The sequence below is a fragment of the Neovison vison genome, chromosome 10 (assembly GCF_020171115.1).
Source record: "Neovison vison isolate M4711 chromosome 10, ASM_NN_V1, whole genome shotgun sequence".
Classification (NCBI taxonomy): Eukaryota; Metazoa; Chordata; class Mammalia; order Carnivora; family Mustelidae; genus Neogale; species Neogale vison.
In genome coordinates this window covers 72944248-72957141 of record NC_058100.1, presented here as the reverse complement: position 1 = coordinate 72957141, position 12894 = coordinate 72944248, and the positions used below count along the sequence as shown (strand labels likewise).

Genomic DNA, 12894 nt, shown 5'->3' with positions numbered 1-12894 from the left:
CCCTGTCCCTGTACCTCTTGGGACCCTCGCTGACTGTCAGGAGAAGGCGGCTTGGAGGCTGAGGGAGGAGACTCAGGCCTTCCCCCTGCTCCCATCTAGCTTAGGGGATGGGAGGAAAAGGTGGAGTGGGAAATTCAGCCCTGCCTTCATTTCCCTCCCCTCAGCAGGGAACAAAACCAAAGTCTGAGGGCCACGAAGGCAAGGCACCCCAGGGAGCTGGCTTGCCCCAATTCTCCCTAGTTGGGTCAAGGTCTGAGGGGGGAAAAACACCTCTTGCCCAGCCCAGGATGACTTCTGGGCCCCAGAATCACAGATCTTGACACTTGCAAGGGCCACCGGTGCTCTGACAGTTAAGGGATGCCGTGCCAGGAATGACATTCGTCAACCAGAAAGAACACAGGCCTGGCCCACCTGGAGGGTGCTGGGGCATCTCCGAATGTCCATGAGGTGGGCAGCCCTGGGCACAGATCAGGGAGGTGGGGAGGAGGGCACCCTCCCGAGGCCTGGCACAATAGCTCTTCACTGACCAATAAGGCTGAATTTCAGCATTTCAATAACCAGCATGGTTGGGCCGAATACCTGTCCTGGTTATCTTCATTGTTCAGAAGGCAAAGGGAATTCCATAAAGTAAAATAGTTTGAAGACAAGCTAATCCAGGCTGGGGTAGGAGATCAGTGTGACGAGTCCCCGTGAAGTTCCCCGGATAGTCACCATCCCCCCTTCACCCCCCCAAGGACACACACACCATGAACTCTGACCCAGACTAAAGACTACACAACCTGCTGACCCTGCTGTCTGAGGCTACTTTCCAGGCCCGGGGACGGGCCAGGGGACGATACAGGGAGAGACCAGGGGAGGACCTGGCCCCTGGATTTGTGATTGCCATCCCTTGGCTACAGAAAGATAGCCGGTTCCTTGGCTTTCTATCTGAGGTGGGGGCCGAGCTCTGGGTGAACACCCCCCAGCATTCCGTAACTGGCCAGAGAAGGTAAGGAGAACGACTTCGGACCCTCTGGGGTGGGGCTGGGGGTTGTGAGGACAGGCAGAGTGAAGCAGGACACTCAGCCCAGTTCGGGAATTACTGTGGCATGGGAGGGGGGAGGGTGCAGGGGCAGAGAGAAGAGGAGAGAAGTCGTGTGAGTGTGAGGCTGGCAGCTGGGTCCCCAGAGCGCGCACAGCTGGTACTTCGCCGTGTAGGCAGCACGGGGAAAAGAGACAGTGCGGCATGGAGGGGCTCCTTCCCACCTGCAGAAACGGAGAAGTGCCTACCAGGGCCTGACTTCTTTTGGCCTCTTCTCTATGTGGCAGCGATAGGCAGGAGGACAGAGGAACTCTGGTGGGGAGTTGATGGCTAGGGCAGTGAATTCTTCCCCGGGAATGACCAGGAGCGCTCCCACAATCAGGCGCACCGGCACCCCCGGAAACGTAGGCTGTAAGCTGGTTCTCATTGGGACAGAGTCCTGGAGCAGATAAAGCTCCCTGAAAATAATGATGAAGGGCGCCTGGGTGGCTCAGTCATTAAGCATCTGCCTTCAGCTCAGGTCACGATCCCAGAGCCCCTGCCCCGCATGGGGCTCCTTGCTGGGATGGGGTGGGGGAGCCTGTTTCTCCCTCTCCGACTCCCCCTGCTTCTCTTTCTCCCACTCTCCCTGCTTGTGTTCCTTCTCTCGCTGGGTTTCTCTCTCAAATAGATAAATAAAATCTTTTTTTTTTTTTTTAATGAAAATAATGATGAGATCCAGAGGGGGAGGTGGGGAACAGGAGCCAAACCCCATCCCCTCCTCTGTCAGCAGCAGCCCTCCCTGGAGTGTGGATAGTCTTGGAATCTGCTGGCTGAGGGGAGAAGGAAGTGGGAGGGATGGGCCGCAGGCAGCCCTCCTTCCCGCTCACCCGGAGCCCTCTCTCCCTGTAATGAGGTGTGATTCCAGAAGCCAGAGTGCTCTCAGGATGGGGAAGCCTCGCCAGGGCTAATTCTCTGTCAGCAGATTCTCAGGAGCTATGGAAATGAGGCAGCGTGGTGTGGGCTGACAACCAGGAGGGGCCCAGAGTCTGGAAGGAGTCGAGCATATTTTTCTAGTTGTTCAACACTGATCACGGTGGGAGCACTGGGTGTCCAGCCTGGGCGCGTAGGCGCGTGTGTGTGTGTGTGTGTGTGTGTGTGCGCGCGCGCGCGCCTGCAAGGGGTCGTGAAGACTCCGGCTGAACGTGCTCCTTTTGTGTTTTGTTTTGTTTTGAATTGGGGGCTTTAGACTGCATTGTGCCAGGGAGCCCTCCAGAAAGAGGCTGCTTCTTGGGGGAGTGTGTTTGGAGACAAACCAGCACTGGGTTTTCTCTGTGGTGAGGCAGCCACTAGGACTTGGAGGCTGAGAGTGTCTCTGGAAGGAGGAAAGCTTTAACAAGATGGAGAGATGGTTTTTTGCAAAGTGGAGAAGATTGGCCTCTGTTCTCTGTAATATTAAAAAATTATGTAATATTTGTAATATGTAAATGTAATGTTACATTTATTATGTTATTATATATAGCATATATTATATACATAATATGTAATATGTAAATGTAATATTACGAAGTTGGTGTTGGCACTTCAGGAACGCTGGCCCCCTGCGTCCACAATGCCCCGCCCTCCGTACACCACCTTCTTAGGCTTGAGACGGTGTGGTTGTCATTTTCTAGCTCTGGCACCTGGGATACATCTTGATTGGTTTTTAAGCAAAATAATCTTAAGCATTATCTCTTATGCATAAAACATTTCACATTTTGAAAGTTTACAGCTTGGTGCGCCTGGGTGGCTCAGTGGGTTAAGCATTTACCTCCAGCTCAGGTCATGATCTCAGGGTTCTGGGATCGAGTCCCCACTTTGGGTTCTCTGCTCAGTGGGGATCCTGCTTCTCCCTCTCCTACTTCCCGTGCTTGTGCTTTCTCTCTCTTGTCAAATAAATAAATAAAATCTTTAAAAAAAAAAAAAAGGAAATTTACAGCTATTATTTCATAGAATTAGAAAGTATCTCATTTGTGCACGAGAAAATGAAGAACCAAAGAAGTCAGGTCACATTGCTAATTCATGCTGGTCTTGGACTGAAAGCCTGGTCTTCACTGGTGGCACTACCCTTGGGGCCACCTTTGTAAGTCCAGCGGACACGGTGACCAAACGGTGCCCCATCACAGAATCTCCTTTACTGTTTGAGATGCTCCCCCTCTTTGGGTGGAATTCAGGAGGTCCTTTTGGAGACGAATTTGTAATCATTTGTCCCCGAGAAATGGAGACCTTTGACATTCCCCCAGCAGAAAAGGAAATACAGGAAGAGAGGAAAAAAGGAAGAGAGAAAAGAAACTAGTTATTAAGCCTTGTTTTCCTTTTTTTAACTATTATGTGCCTGGTAAGTTCTTCCTGATGTCTAACCTAAAGAGGAAACCTATCATTCTGTGCGGTTTAGCGGTGAAGGAAAAGAAACCCAGTTAGGCATTCTGTGTGCTTGAACCCTGAGGGATTCTGAGCACTCACCAAGCTGGGGAAGCCCCTGAGCCTTCCTTCGTATCCTCTTGTGCTAGCTTCACTGGGCACCGGAGAAGTAATTTAACTTACAACTTAAGCAAAGCCTGTGGGAGGCCCCTGAGCTGGGCTTGAAGAGAAAGGGGATATATTTGCCTTCTAGAGGAAGAAAACTCATTTTCCCAATGCACCCCCACCCCCTCCTCCTGTGCAGATGAGCTTAATTTTCTTCGCCTCCTAATGAAGATGGATCAAAGCCAAGCTATATATTCAAGGGGGAGCCAGGCAGGGGAGCTGAGTGAGGGGGCGAGGCCGGCAGATACAGAGCTTCTCTCACGGAGAGGAAGTAATTAATTTTAAGAGAGAGCCGAGATGGGGAAGCTCTTGGTAATAGAGTGTTGAACTCCAAACACAGGTGGCTAAAAATGAAGTCAGAGCATGGAGAGTTTCTTTTGTTTGTTCATTCATTCACTCCTTGATTCAACAAATATTTATTTGGCACCTACCGCATGCAGGCAGAGGGCTCAGATCCCCAGAACCACAGGAGGGCTCAGGTAACTGGCCCGGGATGGGGAGAGGTGGGATCTGGCAACTGAAGCCTCTTGTCACCATTTGCCAAAGTACCATGAAATAGTTGAATGTGTATACTGTTTCGATTTAAGATTCGTTGCTTAAGTATCAGGAGCTGATGACCCCAGGCTACGTCCAACCAGCTTGTCGCCTCACGGGGTCAGTAATAATGCTGTCCATTTGCTTATCTGTTCACTGATTGCACCGTTCTCTGACTGAGTTCTGACCTCAATCCAAAAAATTAGATTAGCCCTTCCCTTTCAGTGTCTGTTGTGGCATAACAACGGACATTTGATGACACCAGACTGCTTCTGTGCAGCTGTAAAGAACCACGTTGGTCAGAGAGGATTCTGTCATTTGGAGACAGAAATGGAATGATACAGAAAGCCGGAGGGACTGAAATTTGATATCAAAAGAGCACATCTCGGCAGCAGAAGGTAACAGTGGGTCTGGAGCCTCCCTTGCTAGAACCTTATGAGAGCAAGGACACTGAATGAGATTGATCGCAGAGTGAGCTCGCCTGGAGGCAGGGGGCTGGAAGAGATGACCTTCAGAAGACCCTTGTAGTCCAAGGGCCCGGAGACACGGAGGGCATTAGGAAAAGGGGAGATCTAACCGTCTTCGGCCATTGGAGAGTTCGGGGAACTTCACGGCAATGCAAACCTCCTCGCCCCTGAGCAGATCTGATAGTCGCCAGCTGGGATTTATCATATGGCATTTGGGAAGATTTTCAGAAGTAAACACATGGTGACCCCCCCTCCCACAGCCCTGTGTGCCGCCCTCTTCCTCACAAGCTTCTGGAGGACGCTTCCCTTCAAGTTCACCGGAGCAGAGGAGCCAGGACCTTGCCGCGAGCTCTGGCCCCACGACGCCCACGCCCATGGGCTCCACGTGCCCCTCAGCCAGACCCCAGGCAGAGGGCCCACCAGCTGGGACTGGGTCTTAAGGGAGCGCACTGGGGACACCGCCCAGAAGCCCCATCCCCTGTGGTCCGGCTGCGCAGAAGTCTGGGCAGGCTAGGAGGCGTGGGGAAAGTTCATCTCAGCTTCCAGGCAGCGGCGACAAGGGCAGTACAAGTCCGGAGCCTCCCTGAACCCTTGTGCCCCCAGGATCGGAAGGGTCTCTGAAAAGCACGCGGATTGCAGCCCGGGGCACGGTGTTCTTGGCTGGGGGGTCAGGAGGCAGGGAAGACTGCCTTCCTGCAGGTCGGGCTGGCGCGAGCGTCTGCTGTGCAGATGGGAACGCAGCCCTGGACCGCTCCGCCCGCCCAGCTACTCTGTGTCCTTAGCTCGGCGGGATCGGACTACCTAGAAGTTGCACACCTGCTCAGCCTACGCCTGTCTCTCTGGTTCAGCATTTTCTCCCTGGGGACCTGAGCCGGGAGGATATCATCCCTGTTCCCTTATTCTGCCTCCAGCGCTCAGACGACAGCCTTTGGGCTGGATGCTAAGAAGCCACAGCCACCACCTCACCCTGCCCTGGGCATCTGGGCAGCCCCTGCCACCACCCGGCGAGAGCCCCTCCACCCCCCCCCCCCCAGCCCTGGAGCCTGCCGAGTGCCCTGAGCTTGGCCCTGGGGACCGGAGGACTTACTTCTCAGAGGGATGGTAAGAGCAGGGTGTCCGGCAGGTCCTCTGAGGCTGCCGAACAGGAAACAGAGCTGCCAAAAGGATGTTGAAGTTTCGGGCTGATCGACGGGTCAGGTAGGGAGCTCTTCTGTGGATGGTGAGCCAAGCTCGGTGAGCAGGTGCATTGGCAGCTCATCGGGTCTGGGGGCTTCGGAGGGAAGGCCCTGCCAGACCTGACCTGGAGAAGGAAGAGGAGTTAGGTCAATGGCTGCTGCATTGCAGTGCTTGTGAAGGGGAAGCTATTTTGAAATTGGTAGCGGCGGGATGGAGAGAGGACGTCATTCGTAGGGGTTGCTGGGTAGGAGAGTCTGGGGCAGGCAGAAATTCACTGCACCTTGAGAGACCTGTGCCAGCTGACAGCAGGCTGTGTGTGCTTCTGTGTGTGTGTGTGTGTGTGTGTGTGTCTGTCTGTCTGTCTGTCTGTCTATACCAGTGCCTGCGGGGGAAGGTTCCAGCAGTTAGCACAGGGAGCATGTAGAGCAGAAGGGGACTGGAGGGGAGGGGCAGGTGGACGTGGGAGGTGGCGAGCAGGCGCGGTGTGCCACTGGGAAAAAGCAGAGATGTTGGCACCTTGAGGATCTTGTTTTCACAGACTGCTCACCTGCCCCCCCCACCAGATGTGGGAGAGCCAGGGACGGGGGTGACTAGAAGCAGCTACCCTTCCTTGCAAAGATCCCCTGCAGTTAAGTTGAGGAGAGTATCCCTGTTGGAGGGAGGAGGGAATAAGTTGGAGAAGAAGGGGAAGCAGGTGAGAAACGTGTTGGAGTTCCAGCCCACGCCTGGTGGACACTGGCCAGATTTAGGGTCCTGGCCGGCAAGCCTGAGCTGCCAAACCCAGATTCCCATATAGATTGTGGCCACTGTCCATGGGGCTTGTATCTGCCACAGACCTTTGTTGTTGTTGTTGTTTTTAAAGATTTTGTTTTTATTTATTTGACAGAGATCACAAGTAGGCAGAGAGGCAGGCGGCGGGGGCGGCGGGGGTGGCAGGGGGAGCAGGCTCCCTGCTAAGCAGAGAGCCCGATGCAGGGCTTGATCCCAGGACCCTGGGACCATGATCTGAGCTTAAGGCAGAGGCTTTAACCCACTGAGCCACCTCAGCGCCCCTGCCACAGGCCTTTGGATCTGATCTGAACAGGGCTGGTTTGGAAAGTGAAAAAACACACTTTGATGTTATCATTAGCTTCAACAGACAGCACTGGGGGTGGGATTCCTGGACTCTTGGGGTGCGGGAGGGGTTGCAACAAAATGTTACTTCCCTCAAGGAGCTGAATGGACAGAGCCAGGCTGTCTTTCCTCCTGCCCCTGGCCAAGCAGCCCTGGGTCTTCATCGTAGGGGTGCTCCAGTGGCCTGGTGTTAGGGCCCCCAAGCTTGACATGGCCTCAGCATGCTCTGTCGAGGTGTCTGCTTCTTGAGGTGGACTGAACCTGTCCTGGGCTCTCACAGTATCTCTCAAGAGGAATGGGTGAAGAGGACCTTAAAATTCATCCAGCCCCTCCCCCCCCACTGGTTAGATGCTTGCAATCTGGAACATTCTTGCCAAGTGTTCCCCTGCTTGCAGAATCCATCTCAAACGGCTGCCATGTGTGGCTTAGCCCATGGCACCAGCCCCCCTCCAAGTTCTATCTACTACGCTTCCTCCCCTGTCTCCCCCCAGAGCTGCCAGGAGGCTAGGCCAACATTTGGCCAGCCGGAGAGCCACGAACGGCAAGCCACGCATGGCAAGCCTTCCCAAAGGAGCGTCCACGGCTCTGCTCCCCATCCGCGTCTGCACAGACCCTGCTTCCTGGCAAGCTGTCCTCCCCGCACCCTGCCCCATAGCCAGGCCCCAGCAGCCCTTAATTGGGTCTGACTGTGGAGCCGGCACGCACCTCCCTGCCTGCCAGCCCGGCTGTCTCAGCAGCATCTCAGCCCCTGAGATGCAGAAACCCTGGACCCCGAGTGTGAGTGGGTCCCTGCCCAAGCCCAGGAATGGAGCTTCCAGATTTCTGGCTTGACCTAAAGAAAGAGATGGTACATAAAACAGGAGCGGGAGTCCAAGGTCACAAGAAAATTCTTTTTTTTTTTTTTTTAAGATTTTATTTATTTATTTGACAGACAGAGAGAGAGAGAGAGACAGAGAGGGAACACAAGCAGGGGGAGTAGGAGAGGGAGAAGCGGGCTTCCTGCAGAGCAGAGATCTCAATGCGGGGCTTGATCTCAGGACGACCCTGAGATCATGACCTGAGCCAAAGGCAGATGCTTAAGGATTGAGCGGCCCAGGTGCCCCTCATGCGGAGAATTCTCTCAGCAAATAATGAGTGAGCAATTTTTTATGTGGAGCACTGGCTGGAGCTGTTCTGGGAGAGAACCTGGTACACAGGGACATCTCAGCTGATAGAGGTCCCTGCCCCCACCCGCCTACACACTGTCAAGGTCACCACTGAGGGGTTTAAGTGGGGCTTATTCGGGAGGTCTCTATCCGTAGTTAGCACTGACTAGTGAAAGGGGTCTCCCCACCCCCACCTCACTGCAGCTGCTTTTTCTACCGCCCAGCCCTCCATCCTGCCTTGCCCAGACCCCACAGAGGACAGAGAAGCCATCTCCTACGTGGTCACCCCCTCCCTGTCACTGCCCAGGGCCGGCCCACCCTTTAGTTAGTGTCTCTGGCTTCTCCATCTTTAACATGACTTTTGTCTGTTCTTTGCCTCCACAGCCACAATGAAAGACGGAACACATTTCTACACCCAGTGACTGGCCAGGTCCCAGAAGAAAACAAAAAATTTAACTTGAAAACGTATGTCTGCCCCTCTGCTGGCTGCTTGACTTTCCCATCCCGCTTGCTGCCCCACCCCCACACTTTGCAGCTGAGAAGGGGAAGGGAGGGGTGGAGAGCAGAGGGACTTAGGGTCTCTAATCACGGTCCTGAGGAATGGAGCTTCTGAGGGCCTTCAGGCTTGATGCCCTCACCCCCTTTCCCAGCCTCTCCCAGATCTCAGGCTGGTGCCTCCCACAGGTGGTGCTGGAGGAGCGAGACAGGTCTGAGGTGGCCCTGTCACCCAGGGGCCTTTGAGGGAAGTGCTGCAGGAAGCTGATAGACCCTGAGAGCCAAATGCAGATTCCTCTCTCTGTGGATCTTGGCTCAATCCGTGAAAGAAAAAAAAAAAAAAAAGATAATTAAATGACTCCTATAGCCCGCTGCGCCATTATGTCTTTTCAATTAGAAGGAAAAGGAGTTCCAGAATCCCAAGATCTAGGTTTTTAAAACAAATTTACAGGAAAGAAAGAGGAAACTCTTCAAGATTACTGGCATGTGGCCTCAGAAGAGCAGAGGGAGCAGCTGAGGTGATCTCATGGGTGGCGCGGTGGGGAATCCGGATGGAGCCTCTGCACTCTTCATGGGTTTTGATGAGTCTCTTTCTTCTCTTTCTGTCAATGTGAAATCAGATCGGCCTTGGACATGTCCAATAAAGCAGGTGGAAAACGCCCGGCTATCACCAACAGTGACGTATCCAAGCACAACATGGTGTCTGAGGTCCCCCCCGAGCGGCCCAGCGTCCGGGTAAGTCTAGCTGCCAAGGCCAGGTGTCAGGCAGGAGTCCTAGGAAACATTAGAGCCCGTCCAGCTGTCTCCACAGGCTTCCCCAGAGCAGGCAAGGTGATGCAATAGGAGTGGAGAGCGGGAAGGGAAGAGGGGTCCTACCAGCACCTTGCAGAAGACCCATCTCTAGACCGGGGCCTCTCAACCTTGGTACCATCAGCATTTGGAGCCAAAGAATCCTCTGTGGTGTGGGACTGTCCTCTCAGCTATAGGATGTCAAGCAGTATCCTCGGCCCTGGCCCATCAGATGCCAGTAGCACCCAGCCTATGACAACCAGTGTCTCCAGACATTGTTCAGTGTCCCCTGTGAGACAAAACCGCCCCCTTCCCTGCCCATGGAGAACCGCTGATGTAGGGGGACAGCAAAAGAGGAATAATTCATAAAGGATATGGCACTCGAGAGCTTGGAAAGGAATGAGCACCTCAGGAGGAAGAGGTAATCCAGAGAAGAATGTGGCGAAGGGGTCCAGTAAGATAAGGGCTGAGTATGTCCCTAAGGTTTAGCGCTGGAGACCTTGACCAGTGGTGGGATGGGGGCAGAAGGCAGCCGGAGGGGCTAAGGAGGCAATGAGAGGGGAGTCAGAGAGACAATGAGGAGCAGAGACTAGTCTTCTAAGAAACTAGACAGTAAGGGGGGGTTTGGTCATACAACGGAGCGTTCTCCAAACGTTAAACCGTACGAGCGCTGTAGGTATGAACAAGGATAAATCTTGAATATGTCCTGTTGAGTAAGAAGCAGGCTGCAGAATAAGAAAGATATGCTATAGCATTTATGGGAAACGGCCTTCACGAGTGCACCAGCACATATGGACAGGTAAACTGGTGGTAGAGGGTGTAACCACGAATAGGCAGACTCGTTCTGGGTCAGCGGTTGCCTCTAGGAAGGAAGAAAGGTAATGAGGTTGAGGAGTGGCTCAAAGGACGTTTCAGCTCTATTTGTCATGTTTTATCAAGGGAAAAAAAACCCAACACCTGGTGATGATTCATTCCCTACTTTTCTGAAATATTTGAAATATTGAAAAATATATATTTATAAAGAAACTTGACTGTTGGGGGAAATGAGGGATAGAGGATCGAATCTAGAAGACATGCAAGAGGGCAAGATGTCTTCTTGGTCATTTTGTTTTGTTTCGAGATGTGCGAGCAGGAGGCGAATGGCCCAGTAGCCAGGTTTAGGAGGAAGCGGACAGCTGTGCGTCTCATCTTCATGGAGACTGGAGAAATCTGACGCAGAGGTGCTGTTAGCATAGGGAAGGAGCCCTTCTCCTGAGCTGCAGAAGAAAGGTCTGTGAAGTTAGGAAGTGTGGGTCTAGGAAGTTAAAGACATTCCCATCTGATACCTTCAGCTTCTACTGGGAAGTAGGAGGCAGGGTTTTCTGCAGAGGGGAGTGGGATGGGTGGAGAGGCACTCGGACTTGAGAATATGCCCAGGGTTTGGAGAACAGGAGCAGAGGTCAACACGGGGCATGTGAAAGGTTGCGTGATGGTGTTGAAGGGTCATATGAGGTCATAGACTTGACAGTGAGTGGCTCTAGTCCACAGATGTGTGTGGTTTTCCTCCCAGCCTGGCTGGGGAAGCAGGGAAGGCAGATGGTTGGATTAGCCCAAGGTGGAGGGTTGCTGGGAGTCTGTGGCTGAAAGATAAGGAGGCGAGGGCCTGGAGGGGTTGGCAGGAGAATGGCAGAAGGGGCGAGCTGCGGGAGCCGCTGTCGGGCTGCAGAACCGAGGTGAAGCTGTGGCCGATGACGGACAGAGGAGGAAGGGAAGGATTTGGGGAGTTGCTTATTCTTTTGGAGGGGCTGGGTGACCTCCTCCGGTGCCTAATCTCAGCCTTTATATGTGGATTTTTACTAGTAAAGTTTAGAAAATCACCGTATTCCCCAGTTTGGGGTGGGCTTTATGACAAGGCCCAGTTTCTTCTTTCCTTCCTCCTGCAAGTATGTACTAAGTGCTTCTTGTAGCCGGATACTTTGCTGGGCTCTGGTGATGAGCAGGTGAATGAGACTCAACTTTCTGAGATGCCAGGTCGCTCCTGTGGTTGGGCGGCTGCCTTTGGCTCAGGCCAGGATCCCAGGGGTCCAGGATCGAGACCCGCCTGGAGCTCCTCGCACAGAGGGGAGCCTGCTTCTCCCACTGCCTGCCACTCCCCCAGCTGTGCCCTTTCTCTATCTCTGACAAATAAATAAATAAACAAATTTAAAAAAAAAAAAAAAAGACTCAACTTCCTCCCTACAAAGAACTTAGAGTCTAAAGAAGAACCTGGAAAGCCAACTGTTCCATTTGCAGTGTTACAAGCTTTAGAGCACAGGAGTGGACAGAGTAGAGGGACAGCTCACTGTGCCAGGGGGTCCGGGAGGTTTTGTGGGTGAGTTGGGATTTGTCAGAGGACAAGGGAGATGAGGCTCTCCACGTCCGCTATTGGAGAGCAAAGATGGGGGTGTGGGAGAGGACCACCAGGAGTTTGGCCTGACAGTGAGGGACTCATCGGATAGAGGGGCAGAAGGCAGGTCATGGGTCTGGCAAATCTTACAGATCTGCCCTTGTGTGCCAGGCTAAGGAATGGAACTCCTTTGTAAGTGATGAGAGGGAGTTAAGAAATGCTAAGAGAGCATTGTGATGCCACTGTGTTTAAGAAAGGCAACCCTACTTCATGATACATAGTACACAGCAAGAAGAGATGACGGCCTGAGAGGAAAGAACAGATCCGAGGACCATTAGGAACATAGACTCATCTGGCCTGCGCAAATGTCGTACAAGGAGCAGAAGAAGGAGGGTTTGGGCAACTGAGGGGATTGGAGTAGCCAAGATAGAAATACAGAACAGGCTTGGTGAGAAAAAAGATGAGTTTGGTTTTGCACGAATTTAAGTCCTGGTTGGACAGCCAGTTACAAAATGGGGTGAGGCCACGAGACAGTTCTTAGATAAGGAGATCTTTCAGCATACTGTTGCTAGCCGAGGCAACGGTTCAGACGAGATACGTTGTCTATGTAGAAAAATGAGATTTGAAGTTTGGTTTGAGGTCCACCAATGGAGTAAAGTGGAGATTGAGAAGGAGGGGCCGCAGGTGGAGGAAAGAATCCTGCCACAGAAACCAAAAGCAGTTTCAGGAAGGACAGAAAGGTCAATGTCATCTGTGAGGAGCGAACATCCGGACTCTTCCCAGGAGCCTAGTCCTGTGAGGAAGAGAGGGAGAGGAGCGGAGGTGTTGCCTGAGGGCCTCAGAGCACCTCAGGTTGGGGGGGTGGTGCGGCATCCAGTGGGTGTGGCCATGCTAGAGGGAGGGAGAGCTGCTGAGGGGGAGAGACAGACAGACAGACACAGACTGATGCTTTAAGATGGAGAGAGCTGAGAATGTTCGCTCAGGAGAAGCAGCTAGCGGAGAAGGCAAGGCTGAAGACAGATTGGAGAAGAGATTATCCATGGAGCAAAGTCTCAGGAAATGGCGGGTGGAATGTGTTGGCCTTGAAAAGGAGGGCACCGCCTCTTCTTCTGACATTGGAGAGAAAAAGGCAACAGTGGTGAGGACAGTAATTTTCTGGGTGAAAGGAAGAAGAACATGTCTGAGAGCCTGGCTCATCTCCGTGGAGTGGAGCAGGGTCCACCGTGGGGAGGGCGCGGGGGAGGC

At 53.1% G+C, this 12894-nt stretch overlaps 1 protein-coding gene across 16 annotated transcripts in view; it reads left to right on the top strand.

Moving 5' to 3' along the window:
• Positions 1-12894, top strand: part of PLEKHA6 (pleckstrin homology domain containing A6) — a 141413-nt gene that overhangs the window by 89218 nt on the left and 39301 nt on the right. For 15 of the 16 annotated variants that reach the window (XM_044267674.1, XM_044267681.1, XM_044267677.1 and 12 more), the window contains 2 exons: positions 8385-8465; positions 9116-9230. In XM_044267674.1, the coding sequence (XP_044123609.1) occupies positions 8385-8465; positions 9116-9230 (196 nt within the window). Of the gene's footprint in view, positions 1-5673; positions 5764-8384; positions 8466-9115; positions 9231-12894 lie in introns of those variants that run through there. The other variant, XM_044267679.1, reaches the window with a different exon arrangement.